We start from the raw sequence: 27,173 nt of genomic DNA, 5'->3' as shown, positions 1-27,173 counted from the left end.
GCCATTTCTGTGCCTGAGCAGCCAACAGGGGAGGGCCAACAACATCATATACAGTGAAAGCAAAGCAGTCGCCCCCCTTTCAGTACTGTACAAAGACCTGGTTGTCAGCTTGACTCTATCTGGAGTGCACTACAATCCAGAATTGGAGGGCTCGCCCGTGATCCAGATCTTGAGGCTGGAAGACACAAGTTTCTGACCTGGATCTTGGCAGTAAGATCTTGAAGCATAGTGGCCAGAAAAGCTTGGGCCCAGGCAAAGTAGTGCATGCCTTTAATCCCTGGAGACTGAGGCAAGGAGATCTCTGAGTTCAAGGTCAACCTGAGATGAAACAAGTCCCAGATCCAGGCATGGCGGTACACACCTTTAATCTGGGCCACACTGGTGAAGACCTGCATGAGGACCTTGGAAGACAGAAGATTTGTTTCGCCGCTTGCCTTGCATTTACTTACCAGCACATCTGTTGGAATCTACTTTTTTTCTTTTTAATTTTTTATTGGATATTTTATTTATTGGATATTTATTCCTGGTCTCCCCTCCATTTCCCCTCCAAAAACCGCCTCTTCCATCCCCTCTCCCCTGCTTCTATGAGGGTGCTCCCCCCACCCATCCACCTACTTCCACCTCACCACCCTGGCATCGAGCCTTCACAGGACCAAGGGCCTCTCCTATTGATGCCAAGGCCGTCATCCTCTGCTACATAAGCGGCTGGAGCCATGGGTCCCTCCATGTGCACTCTGATTGGTGGTTTAGTCCATGGGAGCTCTCGGGGGTCTGGTTGGTTGATATTGTTCTTCCTATGAAATCTTCTACAGAAGAGAAGCTGAAACACCCAGCCTCATGGGACTGAGCAACTACTGGATCCTTGGACTTTCCATTCACCGCTGCTGCTGACTATCGTTGGGGAGTCGGACTACAGACTGTAAGTCATCGTAACAAATTCTTTTACTATACAGAGACTGCCATAACCCTAAGACACCTGGGTTCTGACAGGTTCTTTTTTCACTGGTGAAATGAGCCCATTCAGGCCAGATTAGTCCATATTAAAAGATGCTCTTGGGCGAGATCACTAATCTTAAGAACTACTGAGGCCAGGAAAGTGACCAGGGGGAGAGAGAGAGAGAGAGAGAGAAAGGGGAGAGATCAAAAGTCTTGAGTATATAGGGAAGAGCCTCTGGGGAAGGGCACCCCAGCCCCTGGTTGAAAAGTTAAGGGTTGGGGGCAGCTGATGCCAGGTAGGGACAGAGGGATTCTGGGAGAACCTGGAGGCCAGGTCTGCTTTGATGTGTAAATTATGCACCTCAGTCCCCTGTCCCAGTCCTAAACCAAAGGGTTCCACCTTGGGAAGGAGGTAGTGCAGAGGTGAGGAAGCCTTGGGTACAAGTGACAATCCCAGATGCATGGTGTTGTGACTCCAATATCCCCAGTGTGGAAAGCCTTTGTGACTTGGGGTATCTTGGCAACTGCCTTCCCAGCACTTATGCCAAGGAGACTGGAAGCCAGAGAAAGGACTGGACTGAGAGGAAGCTCAGAGAGCTGACACAAGGCCCAGAAACACGATGTGGAAGTTCAAAGGCTCTGCTCCATCCGGCAGCTCCCACCCCCCATCCCCCACCCCTGCAAGCAGCTTTAACTACCATCCAGTGGGGAACAGGGCTCGGTGACCTTCAGAGAGGTCACACTCTTTCTCACCCACACCAAACAAAACAAGGAATAAAAGTTCATCAATAGGACTAGAAGTGATTTAACAGCTCTTGGGCACCCCAAGGCCAATTAGAAGAATTAAGGAAAAACATCCCATATGCTATGGCCAATCCAGAATCCTAGGGGGCAAAAAAAAAAAAAGCAAAAGCAAATACACAAGGAATGTCCACATCTTCATATGGGGACACAGTAAATGCTCACTGAAGGACACAAAGGTCTGAATTATGTGGAGTGATATATCATACTTGGGGACAGGGAGACGCAGTAATAGGAAGATGTCAATTTTTCCCAAATTAAATCTATAAATTCAATGTGTATCCAATCAGATTCCTAAGGGGATTTTTATAGAACTTGACAAGCTGACTTGAGAGCTCATCTGAGAGTAAACAAGCCAGATCAAGCGAGAACATTTGGAAGAAGAAAAAGAAATGGGACGGGACATGACCTACCAGATATCAAAACGAACTGTAAAGGTACAGAATTTAAACGTGTTAAAGTTGGCAGATCAAAGGGATGGGACAGAAAATGCAGAGGCCGGTGCCAGGAAGATGGAGGATGCGGCTTTCAAAGAAAGGTGACTGTGTCTTTGTCACTACTTTCCTCATTGCTATGACAAAGCACCAAAGTCACCCAAGGTGGGGAGAGCAGATTGTGACTCACAGTTTGAGGGGATACATCCCACAGTAGTGGAAGCACATAGTGGCCGGAGCAGGACACATGGTGTCTACAGTTAGGAAGGAGAGAGATGAATGTGGTGTTTGCCTCACTTTTTCTGGTTTCCCCATTTTTGTCTAGTCAGTGACACCCGTACTCTGAAATGATTCTTCCCTCCTGTGACGGTTTGTAGGTGCTTAGCACAGGGAGTGGCACTAACTAGGAGGTGTGGTCTTGTTGGAGTAGGTGTGACCTTAGTGAAGGAAGTGTATCACTGTGGGTGTGGGCTTTAATACCCTCACCCTAGCTGCCTGGAAGCCAGTCTTCTCCCAGCAGCCTTCAGATGAAGGTGTAGAACTTTCAGCTCCTCCAGCACCATGTCTGCCTGGATGCTGCCATGTTCCTACCTTGGTGATAATGGACTGAACATCTGAACCTGTAAGACAGCCTCAATTAAATGTTGTCCTTGTAAGAGTTGCCTTGGTCATGGTGTCTGTTCATAGCAGTAAAACCCTAACGTAGACATCTCCCTAGGTTAAAGTCCTCTGAAAAGACCTTCAGTGAACAGCTCAGAAATATGCCTCCTAGGTGACTCCAAATCCAGTCAGTGACAATGAGAATTAACTACCCAGCAGGGTTCAGGGGAAAGATGGACCAGTCAATGATGGGGGCAATTGTTTATCTATTTGGCTAGTGAGTGATAAGCTGTGGGGATGCTTTTGCTTCTGTGGGTGTTGTTTTCATATCTTACTTGATGCCCCAAGTAAATACCAGAGAGATGGAGTTGCTAAAACTCCCTCCCCGTGATAGGTTATTTCTCCACTGGTGAAATGAGCCAATTCAATCCAGATTAGAATAAGCAGGTTTATTGGAAAGCTGCTGTCAGGCAAGTTCACTGCCCCCAAGGACAGAGGCCAGGGCATGAGGCCAGAGCATAGAGAGAAAAGAGGGAGTGAGAGCAAGAAATCAAAATAGGTTCTATAGGGAAGAACACCCTGGGAGAAAGGCAGCCCAGCCTCCAGGCTGGAAAATTCAGTGTTGGGGGCAGGGGATGCCAGGTAGGGACTAAGGGATGCTGGGCTCTCCTGTTACCAAGATAGACACTGGAGTGAACTCCAAGGCTGGATTTAAAGCACTTTAGGGGAAATCCCAGAGTAGGTGGCCTTATCTTGCTCTATCTCTAAGGATATTCTATTACAGGGTGTGGGGGCTGGCTGGAAACCACTGACCTGGCTTCAGGTGGTGGGGCAGTTTCTGACTAACAGCTACCTGAAGCCTGGGATTTTAGGCTTAATCTTCTGGACTGCTAATTTGAAGCCTGTCATGGAGTCAGCCTGTCTATCAGAAGGAAGGAGCCGCTTACAGCAGGGGAGACAGAGGGAGGTTCCAGCTGTTTTTACAGACAATTCTGCTAGACTCTTCCCAGAGACCTAGCAACAGTTGTCCTGTCTTCCCCCACCCCGCCTCTCCTCCCCTCCCCTCTTCTCTCTGTTCCCATGTGATCCTGACCAACTTCTCTTTCTCTCCTTCTCTGACCCCCCTCCCCCATTCTCTGCCTCTACCATTTCTCCAAGTCCTTACTCTCTTCCCCCACAATAAACTTCTCTTATATTAAGTCTGTTTCATGGCATGATCTCAGGGGGACACCTTGGCATGGGTCCTCCAGGTACCCCCTTACTGCACCACCCCCCTGTTACCCCAGTGCCCCTAAGCAGGGGGGTCACTGGCTCCTGCTGGGGACCCGAGACCTGTGTGCAGTGTACCAGACTCTTCCTCACTCACTGTCTCCCCAGGGATGGGAAGGCCATGCTTGTCCTCAAACCTGTCCACTTTTGCTTGAGAGGGAACCTTAACTCCCTGTACCTTGAAGTCTGTAGGGGTCAAGTAGAGACTGTCCCCCGATGGAGGAAGCAGACAGTCAGGACTGGGAAGCTGACCTTCAGGTTGGGGCAGTTAGGACACTATTGTCCCTTTCTCTCAGGTGCCCCATAAGGGAGAGGAGTGGGCCTCGGGGCTATGCTGTCTTTAAAGATGAGGACATGTTTGTGTGGGACCATGGCAGGCTCGGGGCTGGTATGGGAAGGCAGCCTAAATCTATTGTATATATTTATATACCTAAATATATTGTCACCAGCCTGCTTTAGATGGAGCCTGGCTGGCCTTGAACTCTGGACCCTCCTGTTTCAGCTTGAGTTCTGGGACTACAGATCTGTACCGGTTCTGTTTTGTGGCTGTGGCTTGTTTTATTTGGTTTTGGTTGTTTTCTCCCGTTTCTCTTTTATTTATTTCCCCCACTATCATGAACACGTGTTCTTTCTATGATTATAAAGGGGGGGGGGTGTTTAAAACTCCTCTGGGTTGTTAGTCCAGGACCTGTCCTATCTCCCCAAAATAGTTAGTGGCCTATAAATGACAGAATGAAATAGAACTTAATAGAGCTTGCTGGTCTGAGACACGCGCGCGCATGTGCACACACACACACAGGAAATTTGGGAAGATTTGTTAAAAGGGTTTAAGTACAGGGTAGCACGCCAGACACCATGGGAAAACGAGAGCTCTAGCATCCAAGACCTGTCGGGCAAGGAAGCAAAGAGTGAGCTGAGAAAAGATGCTAAACCAAGAGTGGGCATAGTGTGGTTTTGAAATGAAGGCCTCAGAGAAGGGGGGGAGGTGAGAAGGGAGAGAAACGGGCAGGGAAGGAGCAAAGAGAAACGGGAGGAAAAGGTTAGCTCTCAAACTCAGGACAATGGCTGACTGACGTGCCTATTAACCTATCAAAGGAGACACTGGGAGTCAGTCTCTGCTTATCAGCCACTACAAAGTCCTGGCTCCTCCCAGCATTTTTCATTCCTCCCCCCACCTCCTCCAGCCCTAGAGCTCCCCACCTCGCCCCCCTCCCCCGCGCAGCTCTTCCAGGTTTAATCCAGCCGTCCTGGCTTTACGGACTAGCCATCCTTCCTGGCGCTCTTGGTCTCCTGACTCCTCCCTCTTCCTCTCTCACCTAGCCTCCTCCTGCCTAATTCAGCCTGGACCCTTCCCTGTGCCTCTGGCTGCAGTCTCCCTCTGATCTGTAATACAACTCTTCCTCTGCCATAGCTAGGAGTATGAGTCATGTCCTTCCTGATTGATCGATTGTTGATCGATTGATTGATTCTAAAAGAGCAGCAGAAGGAAGGTGGACGATGAGAGCCATCAGAAGAGTTGGGAAGACAGTAAGAACCCTTCCTCAAGCCACACATCCAAGGACCAGTTTGTTTCTTGTTTGTTTGTTTTTTTTTGTTTTCTGCAAGCCCAATGGCTTCTTCCACTTCCCCTTTCTCCATGCTATTCGGTGTTGATGTTGGAACACCTATCTGAGGTCCAAAGTGCACATCTATGTGACACTAAATCATTGTCATATCTGTGTGAGTCACCACTAGATGTCCTGGTTGTGGGAGTATTCCCACTTATAAGAGGCCCCAGCCTCTGGCAGGAAAGGAACAACTCAGAACAGCGCCAGCATCCCTAGGAAGACCTCCACACAACCGGTGTGCAAAGGCTTTCCATCCGTCTGTAAGCTTCTGAGACAAGGTTTCACTATGTGGCCCAGGCTGACTTTGAATTTACAATCCTCCTGCCCCAATCTCTAGAGGGCTGAAATAACATGTGTGTGCCAGGGCAGATGTGTGTTAACCATACCTGGCTCATTTTCTCTTTTATTTTTATTTATATTTGTACTTTGTTTTGTTTTTTTAATTTATATTTGCACGTCTGGGGAAAGAACCAAAACCACACACATCAGGTGGAAATTGCTATTCACTCTGAATTATGAGTTGCACGAATCTGTGTGTGTATACTCCGCACGCACACACTCACAGGTACACACTTGTGTGCACATGTGTACACAAGTTTTGTATTTGTGAGGACCTGTATGTGCCCCTGCATGTGAAGGTCAGAGTTGGATGCTGGGCATCTTACATATTACTCTTCACCAACAGTTCAGCTAGGCTGGCTGGCTGACTGGGCAAGCCCCCAGCATGCTCTTGGCTACTTCGCCTTCCCTGCAAGGGTCACTGGCTCATGCTGCCAGGTCTGTCTTCTTTACACACACGTGCTGGGTGCTGGGGATTTGAACTGAGGCCCTTCTGTTGCACAGCAAGCATTTTACCCACTGAGCTACCCCTCCCTCCCCCCAGCTTCTGAATTAAGGTTTCTGGCTAGCCTTTGATTTACACCGATGAAGCAGGGAGCTATGGTCAATTAAACTGGTACAAGTAAAGCCCTGGTTCTATTCCCCTCCACATACACACACACAGAGAACCTTTTGTCATGTGCAAACACACTGTGTGGGAAGTCACAGTTGGATTCAAAGTGGCAAACACCTGTCATCTCAGCACTTGAAAAGCAAAAGGAAGAGAATCCGAAGGTCATAAAATGAGTTTGAATTAGGCCAGGACTACAAGATGCAACCAAAAAAAAAAAAAAAAAAAAAAAAAAAAAAAAAAAAAAAACTTTAAGTGACAAAACTGAAAAACAAAACAGTCATCACAACCACAGTGTCCCTCTGCTGATCTGGACCACTTTGTAGCTAGCTCCTCTGTAGAAAATGCTAATGCAGGGCTCATACCTGTAATCCCTCCACTTGGGATTAGTGAGCTAGAGGCTCACTAGTTGGATTACCACTGTCTCCTAGGACAAAACCAAGCATGCTAAAAGGAAAACCCCTCATTAAGATGTCACATGTATGTGAAAGTGAGCCACTACTAAAGGAAGAGCAGAGGAGAATGACCCACCACCACAGGAGGATGGCCTACTATCACAGGAGGATGGCCCACCACCACAGGAGGATGGCCCACCACCACAGGAGGATGGCTCACCACAGGAGGATGAAGCGCCACAGGAAGATGAACCACCATGTTCCTATGGGCTAGCAAGATAGCTCCAGGTGTTTGCCTCCAAACCGGACAATCCGAGTTCAATCCCTGGGTTCCCCAGGATCAAAGGAAGAGGGTCAACTCCAGAAAGTTGTGCTTTCCTTCCTTCTCCTTCTCAGGCAGCACAGGTAACCTAAAAGAAAGCGTGGCTGAAGTTAGTGTAGGGATGGCTGAGAGGCAGAAGCTGTCTCCATGATCTGAAGCTGATAAGGCATGGTATCTGCGCAAAGGGCTCACAAAGAGTCAACTAAAATAAGAGAGAAATATAAATTCTAAAAGACTGGCCAAGGGATATTAAAAAGCAACTCACCTCGGCCGCTGATAAGCCTGCCAAGTCCTCACCATCCTCGGTAACCATAATAAACCACAGGGAAAAAAAAAAAAAAAACCTCCAGGCTCAGTCTGCACCTGTCAGCTTAACAACAACAAAAACAAACAACACTCCCTTCACACATGCACGTGCGCACACACACAGAGTCAGACTCTGTGGAGGATGAAATGTGTGAGGAAATAGGAACCCTCACAAGGCACAGGTGAGAACAGCTGCTGCTGTCCCTGCTCTGGAAACATCTGGATGGTTCTGGAACATACACCTATGCGGGGGAAGTGCTGGCTTTGCAGGTTGTGTTTGTAGGGATCTTCCCAGGGGCCTGGGAGCTGCTGAATATGCAAGTGCAGCTCTGTCCAGGATTTTTTTGGGGGGCGGAGGTATCGGATCACTTGCTTGGGGTTAGTTGTGCTGTGGCAAGGAGCTGGATGAAAATGGTGCCCTCCCACCGTTCACTGAGGCCTGTTTCCCAATATTTCCCAGGCTCTGCGTGCTGCTTAGAATGACAACAAAGCCCCCAGCAGCAGGTCTGGCTTCAGCTGCAGCCCGGCTTCCTTGCAGTGGTCTTACAACCAGAGTAGTGGAGTTCTCTCAGAGTGACCAGGAAGTAGTCAAAGCAGCTGCTCTGCTGACAGTTGAGCCAAATTGCCAAGGAAACACGACTGATTGATTGACAGTTCCCCACCCAGCCTAAGGCAGCTAGGCACAAAGGAAGGGCCTGCAGCTGTCAACCAGGAGGAGTGGCTAGTTCCTAAATGCTTAGTTTGTTTAAAGGCAGTAAAGGAAAAAAAAAAAAAAAAAAAAAAAAAACCCAAAAAACCTCATCACAGCTAACTCCACTGAAGGATACCCATAAGAAAGACCTACATCAAGGAATTGACATTTTCAACAGCACTTAACAGTCTGTAACCACTAGCCTCATATTCTTAGGGAGAACCGGGCCTTAAGGGACTAGAGAAATGGCTCAGCAGTTAAGAGCAGTTAGTGCTCTTCCAGAGACACAGAGACTTAATTCCCAGAACTCGCACTGGGTGGTGAGCAACCCTCTGTAATTCCAGTTCTAGGAGAGCTGGCCCCTGGGGGTTACTTGCACTCAACATGCACACACACACACATACACACACACACATAATTAAAATAAGAACTATTTTTAAACTGTTGGGGCTTTAAGAAGAGTCATTTACACCCTTCAGATTTGTCCCATCACTCGGAGTTTGTTTGTTTTTGTTGTGTTTTAAGACAGTCTTTATAGTTTTGTACTAGGCTGGCCCAGAACTCACTACGTAGACCAAGCTGGCCTTGAACTCACAGTTGTCTTCCAAGTGCTGGGACTAAAAACCCTGTGCTACTCTGCCCAGCTCCCTAGGACTTTATAAACATGTGTTTGTCATACAACCCATATTTTTCCACACCTACATATTGACTCCTTGTAAAATGAAAGCATGTGTTCACACACACACACACATACACACACACACACACACACAGCTTGCATACTGAAAAGGATAGAGTGTATTCTGGTTCCAAATATGATTAACAGAGGTGCAGGAACACTCACTTAAATTACCCCAAATTCCAGCATGATGTTTTTCTTTCATTTTTTTTAAAGATTTATTTATGGGGCTGGAGAGATGGCTCAGTGGTTAAGAGCACTGGCTGCTCTTCCAGAGGTCCTGAGTTCAATTCCCAGCAACCACATGGTGGCTCACAACCATCTGTAATGGGATCTGATGCCCTCTTCTGGTGTGTCTGAAGACAGCAACAGTGTACCCACATATATACAATAAATAGATCTTTAGAATAAAATGATTTATTTATTTAATGTGGATTAGTACTCTCTTTTCAAGAACACTAGAAGAGGACAACAGATCTCATTACAGATGGTTGTGAGCCATCATGTGGTTGCTGGGAATTGAACTCAGAACCTCTGGAAGAGCAGTCAGTGCTCTAACCACTGAGCCATCTCTCTAGCTGCATGTTTTTCTAATAACAGAACAAAAAAAATTTTTTTTTAATCAAGACTTTTTCAAACATGTTGGTAGAAACATCAGGTAGATGAGTCCCAGAAGGGTAGGCAACCTCGGCTGGTGGCCCCTTTACAACCATGGGGTTGATGGAAGCTAGTGCTCTGTCTATATACTCCAAAGAACTTACCTACCCGTCACCAACATGCTAAGTCGCATACAGAGGAGAGAAAGGGCTGGTTTTAAGGAAGCCACAGATGATCCAGAATGAGCAGGTTCTGGACCTGCACCGTTCCAAACTCTCTAAAACCAATGAGCCTCCCAGTGGTTCTCAATCTGGGGGGGGTCACCCCAGATGTCCTGCATATCAGATATTTTCTTTAGAATTTATAACAGCAACAAAATTACGGTTGGGGTCACCACATGAGGAACTGACTCTATGAAAGGTTCACAGTCTTAGGAAGGTTGGTGTTGGCATTGGGATAGCCCCTCCCCCAGCAATGGCTCCACCCACAGCTGACAGGAACCTGGCACATCAATTACCATGGAAACAGCCAAAGCATTCCCAGAAGACATCAGTTCAGAATCCCATCTCCACCTGGGAGCAGGTGACGTCACTACCCGTACAAAAGACCAAAACTCCTCCTCTCTCCTTCTTCCTTTTCTCTTGACCTTGACTCCTGCTCCGTCCTGTTCTATTAAACCTCTCCACGTGGAACCGTGTTTGCTTGGTGTGGTCTGTCTGGGTATGGTTTGAGAAATCTAATTAACAGCATTGGTGACCCGCATGGGGACCCTAGATTTCCTCGAGACCAGTCCTGGCCAGCCATTCCAACCCACCCCAGCCCATTGCTTTGGTTAATCGCTTTCCAGAAGGCTCGGTGGACGGTGTAGTCCTTTTCAGGAACTTTCATTCACAGTCCAAACAGTGAGTTCAGAGGGCTGTCACTCTGAGACCTGGGAGGTTCTAGAAGATAATAGAAAAGGAAGCCCCACTCCAAATAACTAACCTATACACAAAACCCTTTCCAAAGCTAAGAAAATAATAATATACTTAGCCATGAAAACAAGGACTTCTTGAAACATGGAACATGGATGAAATGAAGGAAGTAGGGCTGGAGAGATGGCTCAGCGGTTAAGAGCACTGACTGCTCTTCCAGAGATCCTGAGTTCAGTTCCCAGCAACCACATGGTGGCTCACAACCATTTGTGATGGGATCTGATGCCCTCTTCTGGTGTGCAGGTGTACATACAGATAGAGCACTCATGCACATAAATAAATCTTTTTAAAAAAGAAAGAAAAGAAACCATGGACACATGGAACATGGATGGACTTCAAAACAAACCAGGTAAGTATAAACTAAAGGGTTTCAATGCGTGGGGATGTGTAGAAAATGCAATTGAAGAGTGTCAGCTTAGGAGGAGCCCTGGAAGACAGAGGACACTGGATGGCACAGGGTCAGAGCTGATGTTCCTAATCGGTGCCGATGGATTCCTAAGAGAAGCACATCCCACCATGTTACTGAGGTTATTAGGGCCAGAGCCTGGGTCCTAGCAGCCTGGACAAGCTCTCTATATGCCAACTGGAGAGACAAGTCACAGCAGAGGGGCTGGGGACAGGGCTCAGAGGTTTAGAGCACTCACTGCTCTTGCTGAGAACCTGAATTTGTCTCCAGCACCCATATCAGGCAGCTCTCCACAGCATGTAACTCTAGTTCCAGGGGATCCAATGTTCCCTTTTGGCCTCCAAGGCAGCTACGTGCACACAGTGCACATAAACACGTACATTCACATAAACATGCGAGTGGACACACACACACACATAAATCTTTTTTAAAAATTAAAACAGCAGAATCCATGCAAGGCGATTTACTCAATACAGCCTTACTGGGAAGAGAAACGAAGAGATCCAGGATCCTCTGTCTTTTGGGACCTGATATATGGCTCAGGGTTAAACGGGGTAGGAGGAATGCCTTACTAAACAAGGTGGTCTGGCAAGTTGTGAGAATGGGATGAAATCTTTCCAGTAAAGTTTCTCTTCTGGCTGGCACCAGACCTCAGCCTTTTCTGACCCTTAACATGCCTTTCCTAGGGAAACTAATTTCTTAGGGTCCATTTGTTTCAATAACCTGATGGCCCAAAAGGGACACATGGACTCCCTTTAGAATATCTTCTCTCCTGTTAAGATGATTACAACTGTGCACTTTATGTCTCTATGCAGTCCAGTGTATGTGACATTTATCTGGGTGGCTTTTGTTGTCGTTGTTAATATAAAAATAAGTCAGGCAATCTGGTGCCTCAGTCCTCTAGCAGACCGGGCAAAGCCTTTGCCCTGGAGCCAATCACGCAGCCATGCATAAAAAGCGCTGTAAGGGCGTGGAGCAAGGAGGACCCATGTTAATTATTACCCGCGGCCGCCCGGATCTCTGCCCCGCCCCCGAGGTGGCCTGCTGCCTGCCCTCCGCTTGCTGCCTCGCTGCCGCCACCTGCTTCTCCCGCACTGGACATGGTAAGCTCAGGAAGTCTGGTGAACCCTGAGAGGGGTTCCGGGAAGCTGGGACTAGGACTCCGATGCTGGGGGTGCGGGTCACGCTGAGCCTCCCGCAGCGCCATCGAGCCGGGCTAGGGTCGCCTAGTCTCCTTTAGAGGCTCTGGGGTGCAGATACCGGAGGTGGCGGTGGGCCTGGAAGACTGGAGCCTAGCCTGTCCTGACTCCCAGGGCCGGTCTGCTGGCGGGTTCTGATGGGGTGTGGCAGCGAGGCAGGTCTCCGTGGCGCTTTTTGGCCTTAGAGGCAAGCTGGTATCTTGGGGTGCCAGATTGGGGGAGGGGGACTCAGTTCTCTCTCCACCCCAGTGCTGGCCCCGCCCTAACACCTAGTTAGGGTGCTGTGTCCCACCTTGGCATGGTGGTGGGGTCAGGAAAGGGGCCCCTATACCTTCCTGCAACCGCTACTAAAAAGAACACTCAAAGCGTGGCTCTGGTATTCTGTACTCCATTAAGGATGGGAGGGTGTTTTGGCAGCTGAGGCCTGGGAAGAGTCATTGGGGACCAAAGACACCACAGGCTTGGATAATCAGTAATCCTTCAACCCACACTAACAGAGGCTGACAGAGCTTCGCTAAGGACTAAGCAAACAAGGCCCTTACCCCTCCGACCTGAGTTCAGAGCGCTGTCCGCCAGAGACTTGGTTCTGGAAAATTCTAAAGAGAAGTACCACTGCACACACACACACACACACACACACACACACACACACACACACACACACACACAGAGAGTTCTGGTTTCAAGGGTCTAGCTTATCAGCCACTGAAAGGCCAACACTGGTAATGGTTGTGTAAGCCCCATTGCTGCCCCGGGTCTCCTTCTTGCCCTAGAAAGTGCTTTTTAAACGAAGCTGACTTTCACTTTATAATCTTGCAATTTGCTGAACTATTCCCACTGGCATCTCTTGGTCTAAGGAGTGGGTCTCAGCCCTTTACTCATGAAGCCAAGGTATCTGGCCCACCCACCCCAGGGGATTGAAATGATGGGTGACTTACAGGGCACAGTTCATCTTCCCCCGGCTCCCCAAGCCAAATCTGAGTCATTGTCAGTTTAACACTAGTCCCGGGTGATTGTTTCACAAGCTTAGCTGGTTAGGTTCATGGCCCCCACGTTCCTCTAGAGGACGGAACTGACGATAATTTCTATTTTCTGGAGGGTTCACTCAGGACCTGACCTGGGGTGTGCTGAGGGTCACACCGTGGGCACTTTGCACAACAGGCTAATGAGCATGCCAGATGCCCTTGACAGACTATTTTCATTTTGGCACTGGGTCCTGTGGTCCTTGGTCCTGACAGCTACGGACTACATAGGGTCATGAAGGAGGCCAGTATTCGAAGCCACTAGAAGGTGGCAGAGACTCATCTGGGAATGGGTTTGAATGGGTTTCTGCATCCAGCCCCGGAGCTATAGCTCTAAGAGACCACACCTTGAGTCAGTGACATCAAAAAGCAGAAGACCACTCACACGCCCTTTATTTAGGCCCGTGCCTTCTCTAGAACACCTAAATGTTACAGAACCGGTATGGGGATGGAGTACAGAGGGAGCACCACCTTGGGAGTACGGGGGCTCACTTACCTGAGAAGATGAAGGCAGGCCTCTATGAGGCTTTGGGAGCAAGAGTTGGGGGAGCACTTGACTACAGCACAATCTCCTTGGCGTTCTCTATGAAAGCAGGTCCAAAACCCAAGATCTGGGCTGCGGACTCAGCTTTAGTTTGTAAAGAGCTTTCAAGTATGAAGCCCAGAGTTCTGACTCCCAGAAGCCACACTTAAAACACTGGCATGATAGTTCATGCTTGCAATCCCAACCCTGGGGAAGCAGAGACAGATGCTCTATGACCAGCCAAGCCACAGGTAGTGCACAGACTCTCGGGAAGACAAAAAAATAAAATAAAAATAAAAAAATAAAAAAATAAAAAAAATAAAAATTAAATAAAAAATAAAGGTAAATGATATCCAAACAATAACATCCGAGGTTGTCCTTTGGCCGTCACATGCATATATGACCTTACTTGAACCCACCCACACAAACACATACTCAGACCCCACCTCCTGGCAGGGCACTTCCCTGGAAACGTAAAGCCCTGTTGCTTACTATCCACAGCAGCCAGCACTGGCTGAATTTCTCCCAAAGGTCTGAGGTCCACTGTTGACCTGTAAATGGAATGCCCTGGGGCCCCTCTGCTCTTCTAGGCTGGCAAGGCACACAGGCTGACTGCTGAGGAGCGGGACCAGCTGCTGCCAAACCTGAGGGCTGTGGGGTGGAATGAACTGGAAGGCCGCGATGCCATCTTCAAACAGTTCCATTTTAAAGACTTCAACAGGGTATGTGGAGCAGGCGTGGGCGGGCTACACCCTGGATGTTCGCATGGTAGCCAAGGGAAACATTTCCAAGTGAGCTGCAAAGAGAAGGGTCTTGGGCCCTCCCTTCTGGAACTCGAGGACAAACACCCGCCCTTTTGAATTGGCAACTGCTGTTGTCCTGAGCTGTCACTGGGATGTCACCATCCCACACTGAGGATGTTACAGGAGAACATTAGAGCTCTGGGACTCCCTGGGAGCTAGGCTATCCTCCTGCACTGAGGCCTTACTGGCCATGACCCCATTGGCTCTTCCTTCATTTTATCAGGCTTTTGGCTTCATGACAAGAGTCGCCCTGCAGGCTGAAAAGCTGGACCACCATCCCGAGTGGTTTAACGTGTACAACAAGGTGAGTGAAGTTGTCCCTTCTGCTGTGCCCTGTCCCGTACACCTCTTAGAACCCAGAGTCTCTCCAAAGGTTCACCCTCGGACCTGACTATAGTCCACCTTCTTTATTTCCTTCCTAGAGCCAACAGAGACTCTTCACAAAACAGCCTGTCTCGATGAAGATAATAAATGCAAATTAAAATGCTTTAAAATGCTGTGGTCAGATATGAAGAAGGCAAGACTCAGGAAGGGAAAGGAAGGGCACTAATGGTTTTATTCTAGGCAGAAGAATGAGGGAGCAATTAAACCAAACTGAGATACCCGTGGGTAGCTGTCGGATCAGACTGGGATGAGCACGCGGACTGCTGGGCTGGTTAGGATGTATTTGGAGCCCACCTTACGTTCTGACTTTAATTTTGGCTTAAAATATTTTTGTTAAAGAACTATTTATTTTATGTATACTGTAGCTGTCTTCAGACACACCAGAAGAGGGCATCCAATCCCATTACAGATGGTTGTGAGCCACCATGTGGTTTCTGGGAATTGAACTCAGAACTTCTGGAAGAGCAGTCGGTGCTCTTTAACCGCTGTCTCTCCAGCCCACTAATTTTTTTTACATATATTTATATGTAAATATGGGCACACATATGCTGTGCATGTGGGAGTCTGTTCTCTCCTTCTACCCTGTATTTCCTGGAGGTTGAACCCATGATGTCAGGTCTGTTGGTAAGAAGCCTTTTCTCACTGGGCCATCTTTTCTTTAAATGCTTATTTTATGTATGTGAGTACACTGTCACTGTCTTCAGACAGACTTACCAAAAGAGGACATCAGATCCCATTACGGATGGTGGTGAGCCACCATGTGGTTGCTGGGAATTGAACTCAGGACCTCTGGAAGAGCAGTCAGTGCTCTTAACTGCTGAGCCATCTCTCCAGCCCTCACTGAACCATCTTGCTGTCCGCTGGCTTTAAGTTTTTTATTGTTGTTGGTCTTTTGCTTTGTTTTCTCTTGATTTCTGGATTTGACTTTTTTTTTTTTTATTCTATTACTGAAACCATCATTATTTTTAGAAACCATCAAGGGAAAAGATGTGGAGGCAGCTTTGCACCTATCTTGGAGCAGTTGGAAGAGCAGTGACCAGCTACTGTCTTCAGGCATTACTAGTGTCCGGTTTCCGTTACCAGAAGGAGTTATAGTGACTGGCTGCTATCCTGCAGTCCCTGGTAGAGCTGCACCCATGGCTGGTGTCTCTCTGGCTTTTCCTAGGAGGGCACTTGCCTGCCACTGAACTTCCGGTTTTCTTTTATTCAGGTCCACATCACCTTGAGCACCCATGAATGTGCCGGTCTTTCAGAACGGGATATAAACCTGGCCAGCTTCATCGAACAAGTTGCCGTGTCTATGACATAGATCTACCCTGTCTCATATTTCCTTAGGGGAAGGAGTGACTGGAGGAGGAACTTAGGGAGGGAAACAAGGAGGCTGGCCCTTGCTCCCCGACTCGACCTCCATCTGGGAGGGGTATGAGTCCCTCCCTGTGCAGAATGATGTCAATGTCAACAGCAGGGCCTGAGATCTTTCCCGGTGACACTCTCCTCACTGGGGCTCTGCCATGTTACACTAATTTGAATAAGCTCTCCTTTTTTTCTCTGTTGAGTTCCCAGCCTCAGGAGTGTCTCAGGCTGCCTCATGCTCCTTTTCTACCTGTTCTAGTCCATTTTCCAAGTAGCCGTGATAAAGCATGACATAAAGTCCAATTCAGACCCTACTACTAAAACAAGCCCCCAATATATTATGGAAACATATACTTCTATGCCTCCAATAAAACTATGCTATTGATGGGCTCAGCTTCTAGAACCTTCTTTTCTGCAGGTCATGCAGAACTGGAATCTATCACGTCTGATTTTGAAGGTCCCGTTGTTTTTGTGGTTCTGGGGATTAGACCCACGGCTTTCTTTGCACATGCTTGGCCATCTAAGGCACTGAACCTGTCCTCAGCCAAAATGCAACTGAGTGGAAACACTGTGGGTGGGAAGCCAGGTAGGGTCACTATATTGAGAGAAAGGGAGAGAGCAGAGCGCTGGACCTTCAGGTTTATGATCATGTGGGGTATTCAGACAGAAGACCATGAACTACTAGACAAGATGAGACGTAAGCTAAGGGGACACAAGAAGTGACTAGGGTGACAAAGGAGGATGCCAGCTATACCTCAGAGAACCTGAACTACTGCTGGGGCATCAACAGGAGGGCAATGTGCACATAGCAGGTGAACCCATATCTAAAAAGGCAGCGCGTCACCATTATTTCCTTCCTTCAAGGATTCTGGATATGTTGGGACAAAGGGGTCCTGGGTGAGGTTAAGCTTTGAATTGGTCACAAGTAATGCATATCGCTCTAATATAGGTGACCTTCATTCAATCAACTGAAGGCTGCCAATCCTCCTTCAAATAGAACTCTGGACTCCTGTCTGAGCTGGGTTGTCAGTTCTTTCCTGACTTCACAGGGCCTGAGCTCTAGGCTGGGACTACTCCAGCTCTCCAGCATGACTTCCATTATTACCGGACCCAGTTCTTCGCCCAGTCCCCTTCTGTGCGTTCTGATCGTCTCCAATACACCAAGATCAAACACATCGTAAGGCCCCTGGTTCTGACAGCTGCAATTCTCAGTCTTAGTAAAGGACTTAGGGCTTGCCTGCTGTTACTCTACAGGAAGACACAAGGTAGTATAGGGATTGATTCACTATTTGCTACTGGAACAGTTAAGGGCCAGTTTATACAGGTCAGGTTCTTGGTTAGGAATTCTCAAGGGTAGAAACTGCACACACACACACACACACACACACACAGACAAAATGGGAAGATTGGGAGCCAAGTCCAATCTCATCTTCACCCATGGGCCACCAAACACCCAGAGCAGGAAAGAGCACCCCTCCCCACTGTAGTCCTCATCGATGACCCCTGGCCTGGAGCCCAGGCAGCCTGGCTAAGTTGATCCTCCTAGGGACCAGAATAGGCAGAGGCTGGCTCTGCATTGGCAATCTGTCCACAGAGCTTAAGAGCAAACCCACCCAGACTTAAGACAGTGGCATCATCTGTTCCAATTCAGACAATGTTCCCAAGTGTGCTCGGATCTAACACCTGAGTGCGTAGAACAAAGACAGAAAACTTGGCGGATGTGCCTCTGCTGTTAAAGGTCTTCCTGTCGTAATTATGGATCTGGATTTGAAAACGCCAACCCAGGTGGCTCCACATCTGTATGAGGCACATCTATCTACAAGTGACAGGCAACAGCTTTTAGAAGCCATTTTTTATTTTTTCTCTCTCTCCAGGTAACTGGAGTTCTAAACAGATGAGGTAAAATGACAAATGAAATGAAATCACAAGTGGAAGGAAGGCCTGGATAACCATAGCAAGAAAAGGCTGTCAAACTGGGTCTGGTGACAGAGGCCCGAAAGCCACCTACTTGGGAGGCAGGAGAATCACAAGTTCAATCCCAGCCTGGGCAACTGAGTAAGAATCCACCTCAAAATTTAAAATACCAAATAAAATAGGGCTGGAAATAGAGTCAGTCATAGGACATTTACCCACTATGCACATGGCTCTGGGTTCAATACCCAGCATCACACGGGGAAAAACAAGGTCGTCAAAGCCTGACTTTTATCTACCCAAGCTGTAATCGGTGGCTGTCAGGGTCGGCCTGACATGGCTTTTGTCACCACTGGGTATGGCTGAGGCAACTCAGTACTATCAAGGACCACACAGAAGACAAAGTCATGTAACCATCAGCCAGGCCTGCCCAGGGGACACTGGTGATTGTCTTAGGCTATATACTATTGATCATCTCCAAGTGTCCTGATGAGGATTTTAGGGTTTTTGGTGATCAGGGATCTAGGCCATTTGTCAGAAATTTTAGAAAAGATAACAAAGCTGAAATGCCCGGAAGCTGTGTTAAAGTTGGGCTGCCTGAGCCATTGGAAGCCTTCTTTTTCTTACATGACAGAATGTGACACCCAGCGCTTGTTCATTATCCAGGAGTGCTTATAGCCCGATCCAAATGACGGGCTTTTGACTGGTCAGGCGGAGCCTTGTTGTTCAGTTGGTAAGTGACCACCCAAGACAGCTAATCCATCAGTGTGAGAAAACTCTACTACCATGACTGGATAGCGTGGACTGGAACCCCCTACCTCACCCTGACCCATTCCCAACTCCCAGCTGAATGTCAGCAGTGCCTGGGTACACGGGAGCCTGGGAACCACAGCAACCGTCCCAGACTCCTGTTTCTCACCCAGGAAAACATGGACTGAGGATCCCATTATGGACTGTGTTCTGCCTTCTATGAGCAGCATGCCCAAAGCGCTCCAAGCACCCCAGTGGTGAGGCAGACGAGCAGGCCAGCATATCAGTACATTCCAGTAGAACGGACAGAGAGGAGTTCAGGGCCGAGGTCCCAGGGAACTAAGGACCAAGATTATAGACCTCTCCAGACAGACATAACGACAGCTCCTGGAGACAATTAAGCTCCCTGCTTAAAAGGACACTGCGGTAGGTATATCACCATTTAAATGCTTGTGGGGGAGGGGAGGCGGACTGGCAGTGGGGAAATGCTCACCAGTTTCCCATTCAGCAACTGCTGTATTTGTGATCTGTATAAAAAACAGTGCAACCATCCAGTGATTACAGTTTGAGGCATTTATTATTGTTGCTTTTAAAGAGTTATTGCTGCAGTTAGGAAAGGACGTGAGATGATGGGGACATGGGGGAGACAAAAAACAGATTTCAAAGGGGCAAGTACCATTTTCCAAGTATAAAACTGGCAACATTAAAGGGGATGCGGCAGCATGTTCATGTGACTACCTACATCTAATACAGAAACAAGACAGTACAATGTTTGCAGAAGCTACTGTGGCACCTACAAGCCACATGATACTATGATACTAGACAACCACTCCTGTCACCGGCTGGGCATGGCATGCACATATAAACACATGACAGAAGTCTTACGTCGCACCAAGGTTCCTAATCATGAAACAAAATGGCTGCAGCAGGTCCCTCTGAAAAACACCAGCACCCTATGCCAGCCAGTGCTACCATAAAGGAAGGGAGCGGCTTGGTCCCCGGCTCTGCTGTGACTATGAAGGACACGCCTTCATTTCAGCCACCTGCTGGGTGGTCCCTGGACCTCTCCAGCATGATGCACTGTAGGCCCAGAGATGAGTCGTGCATAGCTCTAACCATTGGAAGTGTGTGAGCTCAGGAACTCAGCCTCTCTCTGACACAGGTCACACCAGCGATCCCTGAGCCTCGTCATGCACAGTAGAGCACACAGGAGGGAAGAGGACATACGCACCTGCCCTGCAGTGAGCCAGCTGGTAACAGCTATGGGGTCAGAACAGTGCTGAAGACCACTTCCCAAGGCGGGTGAGGAATAGTCTGGTAATTTGGCTCTCCCAGCCAGCAATACACAGGCAAATACTCAGGAATCCCTGAGAAGGGGAAGGAACAGAGCACGGCTTCTGGTGATTTGTCCCAAGTTCTCTCCTACAAACAGACACTCCTCAAAGAGTGGTCCATTTCTTCCAGGGCCTGGGTGAGGACTAAGGTTATTACTTGCTGGTAGGTAAAAAGGCACATGGTATGGTCATCAGAGTAGGACAGGGGCTCAGCCTATCTCAGAGCCCCTGAGCCCTAAAAGAAAAAAGCAAGTGGGAAATTAGCCATGTGTTGGTCATGTCCCTGTATAATCCTGGGCAATCAGTCTTATTAAGGAATCCCAGGCCCCAAGTGTAAGGGCCATAGCCATCCCTTTCTACTCCAAAATGCCTCTTGTCCTATGCTGCTTCCTTTTAGCGGGGACTGAGGAACGTCCAGTACCTGAAGCTAAAATGCCGTCGTACCTTTGGAAGCTGAATAAAGGGGGGGAAGGGCAGGAAGAACACACTGATGGAGCAGGTGTTCTGCACATCTTCACACCCACTGAGGGAAGTCAAGGACACTTGTGGAGTGTTTTCTTCAGTAAAACCAGATTCTCATTACACGAAGGCTTAAGGCAATGTTGAAGGGGAGACCACCACCCACATGTCCACGACATAGGTGCTTACCTAGGCTGCTGTTCAAGAAAATATGGGAAAGGGTCTGGCTTTGGCTCTTCTGGCCCAGGAGAGGGCTCAGGACTGATTTACCCCTACTCCACACTTGAGGCAGTGCCAATAGCCAGAAAGCCCTAGATTCTCTGAAAAACACGTTCATTTCCTACCCTACAGCAATAAGAACAAACACGTCTGAGTATCACTGCCAACAGGCGTCTCCAAAGATGGCAGCAGCCACGGTCATGCACAAGACAAAGGAGTACTTCAAACCCTGCCAAGGGAACATACTCCAGTTATTTAAAAAGAGGCCAGTAGCCTGGCCAGCCTGTGCTTGGGAAAGTAAAGCAAGTTGTAAGGATGTGGTCCTGAGAGACAAGCAGCATCTTCTGAAGCAGAGGCTGAAATCTCCCCCTGCGTGGGCCAGACTAACACCCACCTGGGGAACACAGTACATGAATGCCTCCTGCCTGACAGCCAGAACATCCCGCTGAGGTAGCAGAGGCATCCTCTTGCTACCTCACACTTTCCCTGGGAAATCAGGGGAGGTCAGAGCCACCACATAATGACCAAGTGAAGGCAATGCTAAAGGTGTTAGAGGAAAATTCGGTTAAACAAGGTCTAGGGTGACATTAATAACCAGGGCAGACTCATTATGCACTGGGATCCTTCGGGGTCTTCAAACTAAAAGCCCCAAAAGGAGACAAAGGAGTCCTGAGGCTGAAGCTATCTTATGGTTTATCCTATTGTGCTCTATGGAGCCAGTCCAGAGATGTCAGGTTGTGTGTGGTGTGTTCCGAATGCCAAGAACCTTCCGAAGACCTGAAGCTCCATGGATCTAACGAGGGCCAAAATTCAGCGGGGCTTTGGAGAACCGTTCATCTGGCTGCCCTGAGTCACCGGGTCCGTATAATAAAGGCTGTCCAAGAAGACGGAGGATATTTCTGCAACTATCTTCCTGTCAATGGTTGCCTGGGCCATGCCATAGATGGCACCCTGCAAATCCAACCAAGGATATATTATTAGCGAGGTAAGCATGGCTGCCACCCTTATGCACCCAGCCCCCATTCCTAGCCCAGGCACCCTTCCATCAGACAAGCAGCTGCCACGGATGCTTGTCACAGGCACCTTCAGCTGACCTTACCAAGTAAATGAACTACTCTGGGACTTACTGTCTTTAAAAATAAACAACAACAACAAACCCAGAGTGCTCATCACCTTTTCTGTGTCAGAAGTTTTTTTTAAAACTCAGTATGAGAGCAACCTGGCTTCTGTTCAGCAGCTTCCGCTCTCATTCTACCTCACTTGAGATACCGAACGGCATTAACTGCTGAGGAGTCTGCACACTGAGCTGTGGCAGACACAGACTCTGAACACTGGGATAGTCTCCAGCACTTCTCCTCCTATTTCTAAGCGCCAATGCCCTGGTACTCTTACCATTCCTGTGGTCTTAGCTTTAGGATTCTTCATGATCTGTGTGACCGATTCCCGGATATCCTTTAGGAACTGGATTGCCACTCGCTTCCGAGTATGCACTAATGTAATGCAGAAATGAATGCTATGGGAGGAAAAAGAGAAACAGACCTTGAAAAAGAAAGAAACCCTCAAATAAAGCCACTCCAGTGGAGGGATGCATCGGTTGACTCTCCAAACTGCTATTTCCAGACCTGGGAGACAGGCTCGCAAATCTGTGGATTTTTTACTCCAGTAGCTCAGGACTTTGTTTTTTGGCATGACCAAGAACCACCTTAACCAAAGGAACACAACCGGCTGTCCTGTCTCCACCCCACAAACTGTCAGCGGTGGCTACTTCCATTATGTGTGAGCAATAAAGGCTAAGGGGTTTTTAACTTAAAGAGTAAGCCCCGGTAGGGAGAAAACCATGGAACTGGAGTCCTGAGGGACCTCAGTGCTCTTAGGAAACCCTAATTTACTCTGGGGAGAAGCGGGATTGGCAAGGGCAATAACGTGTGGAAGGAAGGCAGGCTGTAGATATGAGTACAGAGCCACCTAGCTGGAGTGGAATATAAAGTCAGGAAAGCATACTGAAGGGTCCATCAGGTCTGCACGACCAGAAACCTGTGAGAGGGCTTTGAGGGAATGTTACACATGTAATGGTATCTTAGAGGAGCAACTTGATCGCTATAGACAAGATAGATCACAGAATACAGAGGCCACAGAAAGAACAGAGGAAAACCTTACAAGTGACACCCTGTCTTGGAGGCTGGCAGCCAGCTCTCCCTGAGCTGAAAGCAAACCACCTTGCTGCTTATAACTATGAACTTCAGTTGCTACCAATGTGCTGGGCTCTAGAAGCTAAGATCAGGTGACCTGGCTACCTCGGCTCTTCAGGTGCTGAAATGAAGGGAGGGGTGGAGGCTTTTAGGCATACCTTCTTGGGAACTGCAAGTAGTTAAAATTCCACCCTTTAGCAGACATCATATTAGATAGTCGGTAGATGTCAAAATCATTGGAACCCAGAGCAATAACTGACAATTGAGGATTCCCCAAAATGAAGATGTTTTTGATGTTTTCCAATCTAAAAGAAAAGAAAAGAAAAGAAAAAGCAAATGCAGAAATTAAGCACATCTATTCTGTTAAGATCTGATAAGATGCACCTTATCTCAGTTGATCACAACCTACTCTCCAGGGACTTGACTGTCTCTTACAGCAAAGAGGCTAGGCCGGGATGGGTGGGTTTTTTGGAGATCAGACTCCCAGACAGAACATCAGGAATTTTACAAGTCCCAAACTCCGTCCAGAACCACTAGCTTTTCCCAGTCTACCCATTCCAATCACAGCAGAGAATGCAAGTTTCTCTTCTCCCAGCACCATCTGGTAAGGGACTGGTCTAAATCCCAGGTTATCAGGAGACAGTAAGTGGTCAAAGGGTGTGACACCAGGCAGAGATTCCTTGGGCTAACTAGGAGAGAGCAAGAGACAAAGCAGAACCCCATTTTCCCCCACATACTCGGACTTGAGGAAGCGAGTAGTTTTGATGATCTGTTTGGTAGCTTCAACATAGCCGTTCTCACCAAAGTGCATCAAGGCGGCCCAACAGGCTGCAATGATGCCACCAGGCCGTGAGCCAGCTATGCTTGGAGATGCGTAGATGCCACCTTGCCAATCTGCACCAACAAAGAACTGGTACTTCCTGTACTTCTCATCAGAGTACATCACCACAGACGAACCTTTGGGAGCATAGCCGTACTGAGGGGAAAAGCAAAGATGTCAGAGTGTGGCTGTACCTGGCAGCTCTGCCCACAGAACCACACAAGGTAATGCTGCTTTCTCACAGGAGCTCTGTGAGGCGTCCTATTCAGGTACAGTTCATACTTCACAGTGTTAACAGACAGAAGGAATTTGAGGGCATAGATACCACATTCTTGATGTAAGGGGTGAGCCATCTGAGATCCAGAGAAAATTAAGACTAGGCTTCCTCCTTTCTCTCCCGTTATTTGAAATCTTTCGGAAGCTGAGCACAGTGGCCTACACCTATAGTCCTAGCACGTGGGAGGTGGAGGAAGCAGGATCAGGAATTCTAGGCAGGCACAGACACATCAAACAATAGACGCCAGCTGCTCCTTTCACAAAAGGACTCTGCCAAAAGCGTAAGCATATTGTCACCACAGGCTCAGGGACTCTGGTAATGAATCCTTAGCACCGCCGATAACCTCAAGACTTCAGAGGCTTTTGCCACAAAGGCACTAGTTAGACATTTGTTTGACAAGAAATCCTCCCAGCCCAGCATAAGGAAAAGCAGGAGCTCATTCTGACAGATGAGAGTCAGACTTTATTGTGTATGCTGGTCTGTGTGGTGGTTTAGATGAGATTGGCCCACAGGGAAAGACAATACTGGCAGGCGTGTCCTTATTGGAATAGGTGTGGTGGTGTTGGAGGAAGTGTGTCACTGCGGGAGGGCTTAGAGGTCTCAGATGCTCAAGCCAGGTTTAGTGTGACACTCTCTTCCAGATGCCTGGGGATCCAGATGTAGAACCCTTAGCTACTTCTCCAGTACCATGTTTGCCTGCATGCCACCGTGCTTCCTGCCACAGCAATAATAGACTACATTTCCGAACCGTAAGCCAGCCCTAACTAAATGGTTTCTCCTATGAGAGTCATCACGGTTGTAGTGTCTCTTCACAGCACTAGAAACCCTAAGACAATGAGTGTGGAAAACAGTGAAACCACCAGCTGTCAGGTCTTGGCTACCCCCTTAGCTCACCTTATGAGTGTCTGCTGAAATGCTGGTCACGCCTTTCACCCGGAAATCAAATGGCTTCTCCAGTGGGTACCCTGCTTTCTCCATGAAGACAATAAGGAAGCCCCCCAGACAAGCATCCACATGGAATGGGATTTTATATTTGACAGCCAGCTAGTTAAAAAGAAGATAAGGAAATGTGAATAAGCCCTAAGCAGAGTGGGAGTGGAAACATGGGCTACTCTATGCTACCTCACAGGTGTTAAGGGGGCTATTAATAACGTCTGTCTGAACACATGATCCCTGGAACTGGCAACGCAGCCCATGGAAGACCTTGAAATTTTCTGATCCTCCTGCCTCAGATGACCAGTATATTCAACAATGCCCAGTTTTATGGGGTGCTGAGGATCAAATAAAGGGACTCTACCAACTAACCTGCAGTCTCAAAGAGTCATTTTTGATATTTTTAAATGAAGTTTATTTTTCATGTATATTTCACCTTCAAAAGTGTCCACCTGAAATATATTTCATGTAATTTGTATTTAAATATGTCTGACCTCAGGCTCCCCCAACCATCACGGGAGAAACAGCAGAGCTCTGATTCAAAAGCCTCTAGAGGGGCAGGTCCTCCTGTAGTCATTATATGGAAGGCACGTTCCTAATGGCGCACTACTTCCTGGTAGAAGTAAGAGTCAGTACTATTTCAAAATACCCTGTTTAAAGGCAGCCTGGGTCCTCTATTACCCTTCTCCCAGTGAAGATGGCTAGTGACCTACTGAGGCTCCCAAAAGAGGTGCAGGGCCTTGCCTTGGGGTCGATAAGCACTACCAATCTCTGCTATGTTCAAACCTAAAACCAAAACCTTTCTCCTTACAAAGCCCTGCATCACCTATTTTAAAGTATTAATCTGCATAGCCAAAAATCTCTCACCTTGGCCACTTCGGGGATAGGATCTATCACACCGTGAGGAAACTGTGGGGCAGAACAGACCAGCATAGCTGTGTTCCTGGAGATGGCTCGTTTCATTGCCTAGGGATTTAAAGTTTAAAAGAAGTAAGAATCTTAGTCATAGCTGCTCATGCCTTTTGCTGTGAGGACGATGTGAGGACGATGTGGCTTAGAGTCCCTACACCCTGGGAGAAGACTGCTTTCTGTTACGAAGGGCACACACACACACTCACATGAAGTGCAGCTGAGAGCAACGGTATGCAAACACTATGGAAATAAAAACCACACTGAGCTAGGAGACCAAGGAGCGAGCCGTGAGTCCCAGCCCACAACCTACCAGAGATGACTGAGCAAAAACTTTCCTTAACCTACAGCTTCGATAAAACAAAAAAATTTCACTACACTTATGTGAGACATAAAATCACATTCAGGTCCAAGAAAGGGAGTGGTGGGGCAAGCTCATCCATACTCATTTTACAAATAAAGGAAAGAAAGTAAAGGAGTTCAAAATAAAATCCAGCTGAACACCCTCAGGGACCAGACCGTCCACCTTTCAGAACTCAGAAACTGCCAGTCCGGTGTCTGCTCTAGCTGCTCTAGTCTGAGCGGGGGAGTCCATCTGTGTGCAGACGGAGAGGTGGTCAACGTGACATCCCGCTCCTCGAACCTTCAGGACTCACCCGCACATCCACCTCCATGTTCTTTTTCTGTGCAACGCGTACAATCTTCATTCCGAAGTAATGAGCTGCTTTGTCGAATGCGGCGTGGGCGCTCTCAGGAGCCACACTAGGTGATGGAGAAGGGGGCTAATGAAAGGTGGAGCACAACAGGACCCAGGAGAACTTGGCAGCACTTTAAGTCACCAGTTACTGGTAAGTCTGATTACTTTTCCTCACACTATTATGTTAATATTTTCTGGGTCTAAACAAAAAGAAGCATATTGATTTTTCTGTAGACAACTTCTCTCCACGATTTAGGAAATCATTTTGGCAGCAGGAAGGAAAACTCAGAACGCAAAAGGACACAGACCATAAATTGGGCCAGAGAGGAAAAAGCCAACAGACAGAGGGTTCAGATGAGGGTGTGTGTATGAGGCAGAACTTGCTAAGGAGGGCTGATCATCCAGAAGCCCTCTGTGAGAAGTAA

General features: G+C 48.0%; 2 protein-coding genes across 4 annotated transcripts in view; one reads left to right on the top strand and one right to left on the bottom strand.

Annotated features, from left to right (window-relative positions):
• The first annotated feature begins 12,015 nt into the window (after positions 1-12,015).
• On the top strand, positions 12,016-16,605 carry PCBD1 (pterin-4 alpha-carbinolamine dehydratase 1). Of its 2 annotated transcripts, XM_080938247.1 has the most exons (4): positions 12,016-12,069; positions 14,301-14,432; positions 14,737-14,817; positions 16,108-16,605. In XM_080938247.1, the coding sequence occupies exons 1-4, from the start codon at positions 12,067-12,069 to the stop codon at positions 16,204-16,206; spliced, it is 315 nt and encodes a 104-aa protein (XP_080794373.1). In that variant the 5' UTR covers positions 12,016-12,066; the 3' UTR covers positions 16,207-16,605. The 2 variants fall into 2 exon arrangements, with proteins under 2 accessions (XP_080794373.1, XP_080794374.1); XM_080938248.1 differs by lacking the exon at positions 14,301-14,432 and having other exon boundaries at positions 12,051-12,069.
• Positions 16,606-19,469: 2,864 nt separating this feature from the next.
• The window catches only part of SGPL1 (sphingosine-1-phosphate lyase 1), a 42,687-nt gene continuing 34,983 nt past the window's right edge, over positions 19,470-27,173 (bottom strand). For both annotated transcript variants that reach the window (XM_080937521.1, XM_080937522.1), the window contains 7 exons: positions 26,708-26,813; positions 26,010-26,108; positions 25,104-25,253; positions 23,850-24,088; positions 23,271-23,417; positions 22,316-22,436; positions 19,470-21,874 (listed from right to left, as the gene is read on the bottom strand). In XM_080937521.1, coding sequence (XP_080793647.1) covers positions 21,734-21,874; positions 22,316-22,436; positions 23,271-23,417; positions 23,850-24,088; positions 25,104-25,253; positions 26,010-26,108; positions 26,708-26,813 — 1,003 coding nt within the window. In that variant the 3' untranslated portion in view covers positions 19,470-21,733. The remainder of the gene's footprint in view (positions 21,875-22,315; positions 22,437-23,270; positions 23,418-23,849; positions 24,089-25,103; positions 25,254-26,009; positions 26,109-26,707; positions 26,814-27,173) is intronic.

Source organism: Micromys minutus (genome assembly GCF_963924665.1).
Source record: "Micromys minutus genome assembly, chromosome: 25".
NCBI classification, from domain to species: domain Eukaryota; kingdom Metazoa; phylum Chordata; class Mammalia; order Rodentia; family Muridae; genus Micromys; species Micromys minutus.
This window is presented reverse-complemented; position numbering and strand designations above follow the sequence as displayed.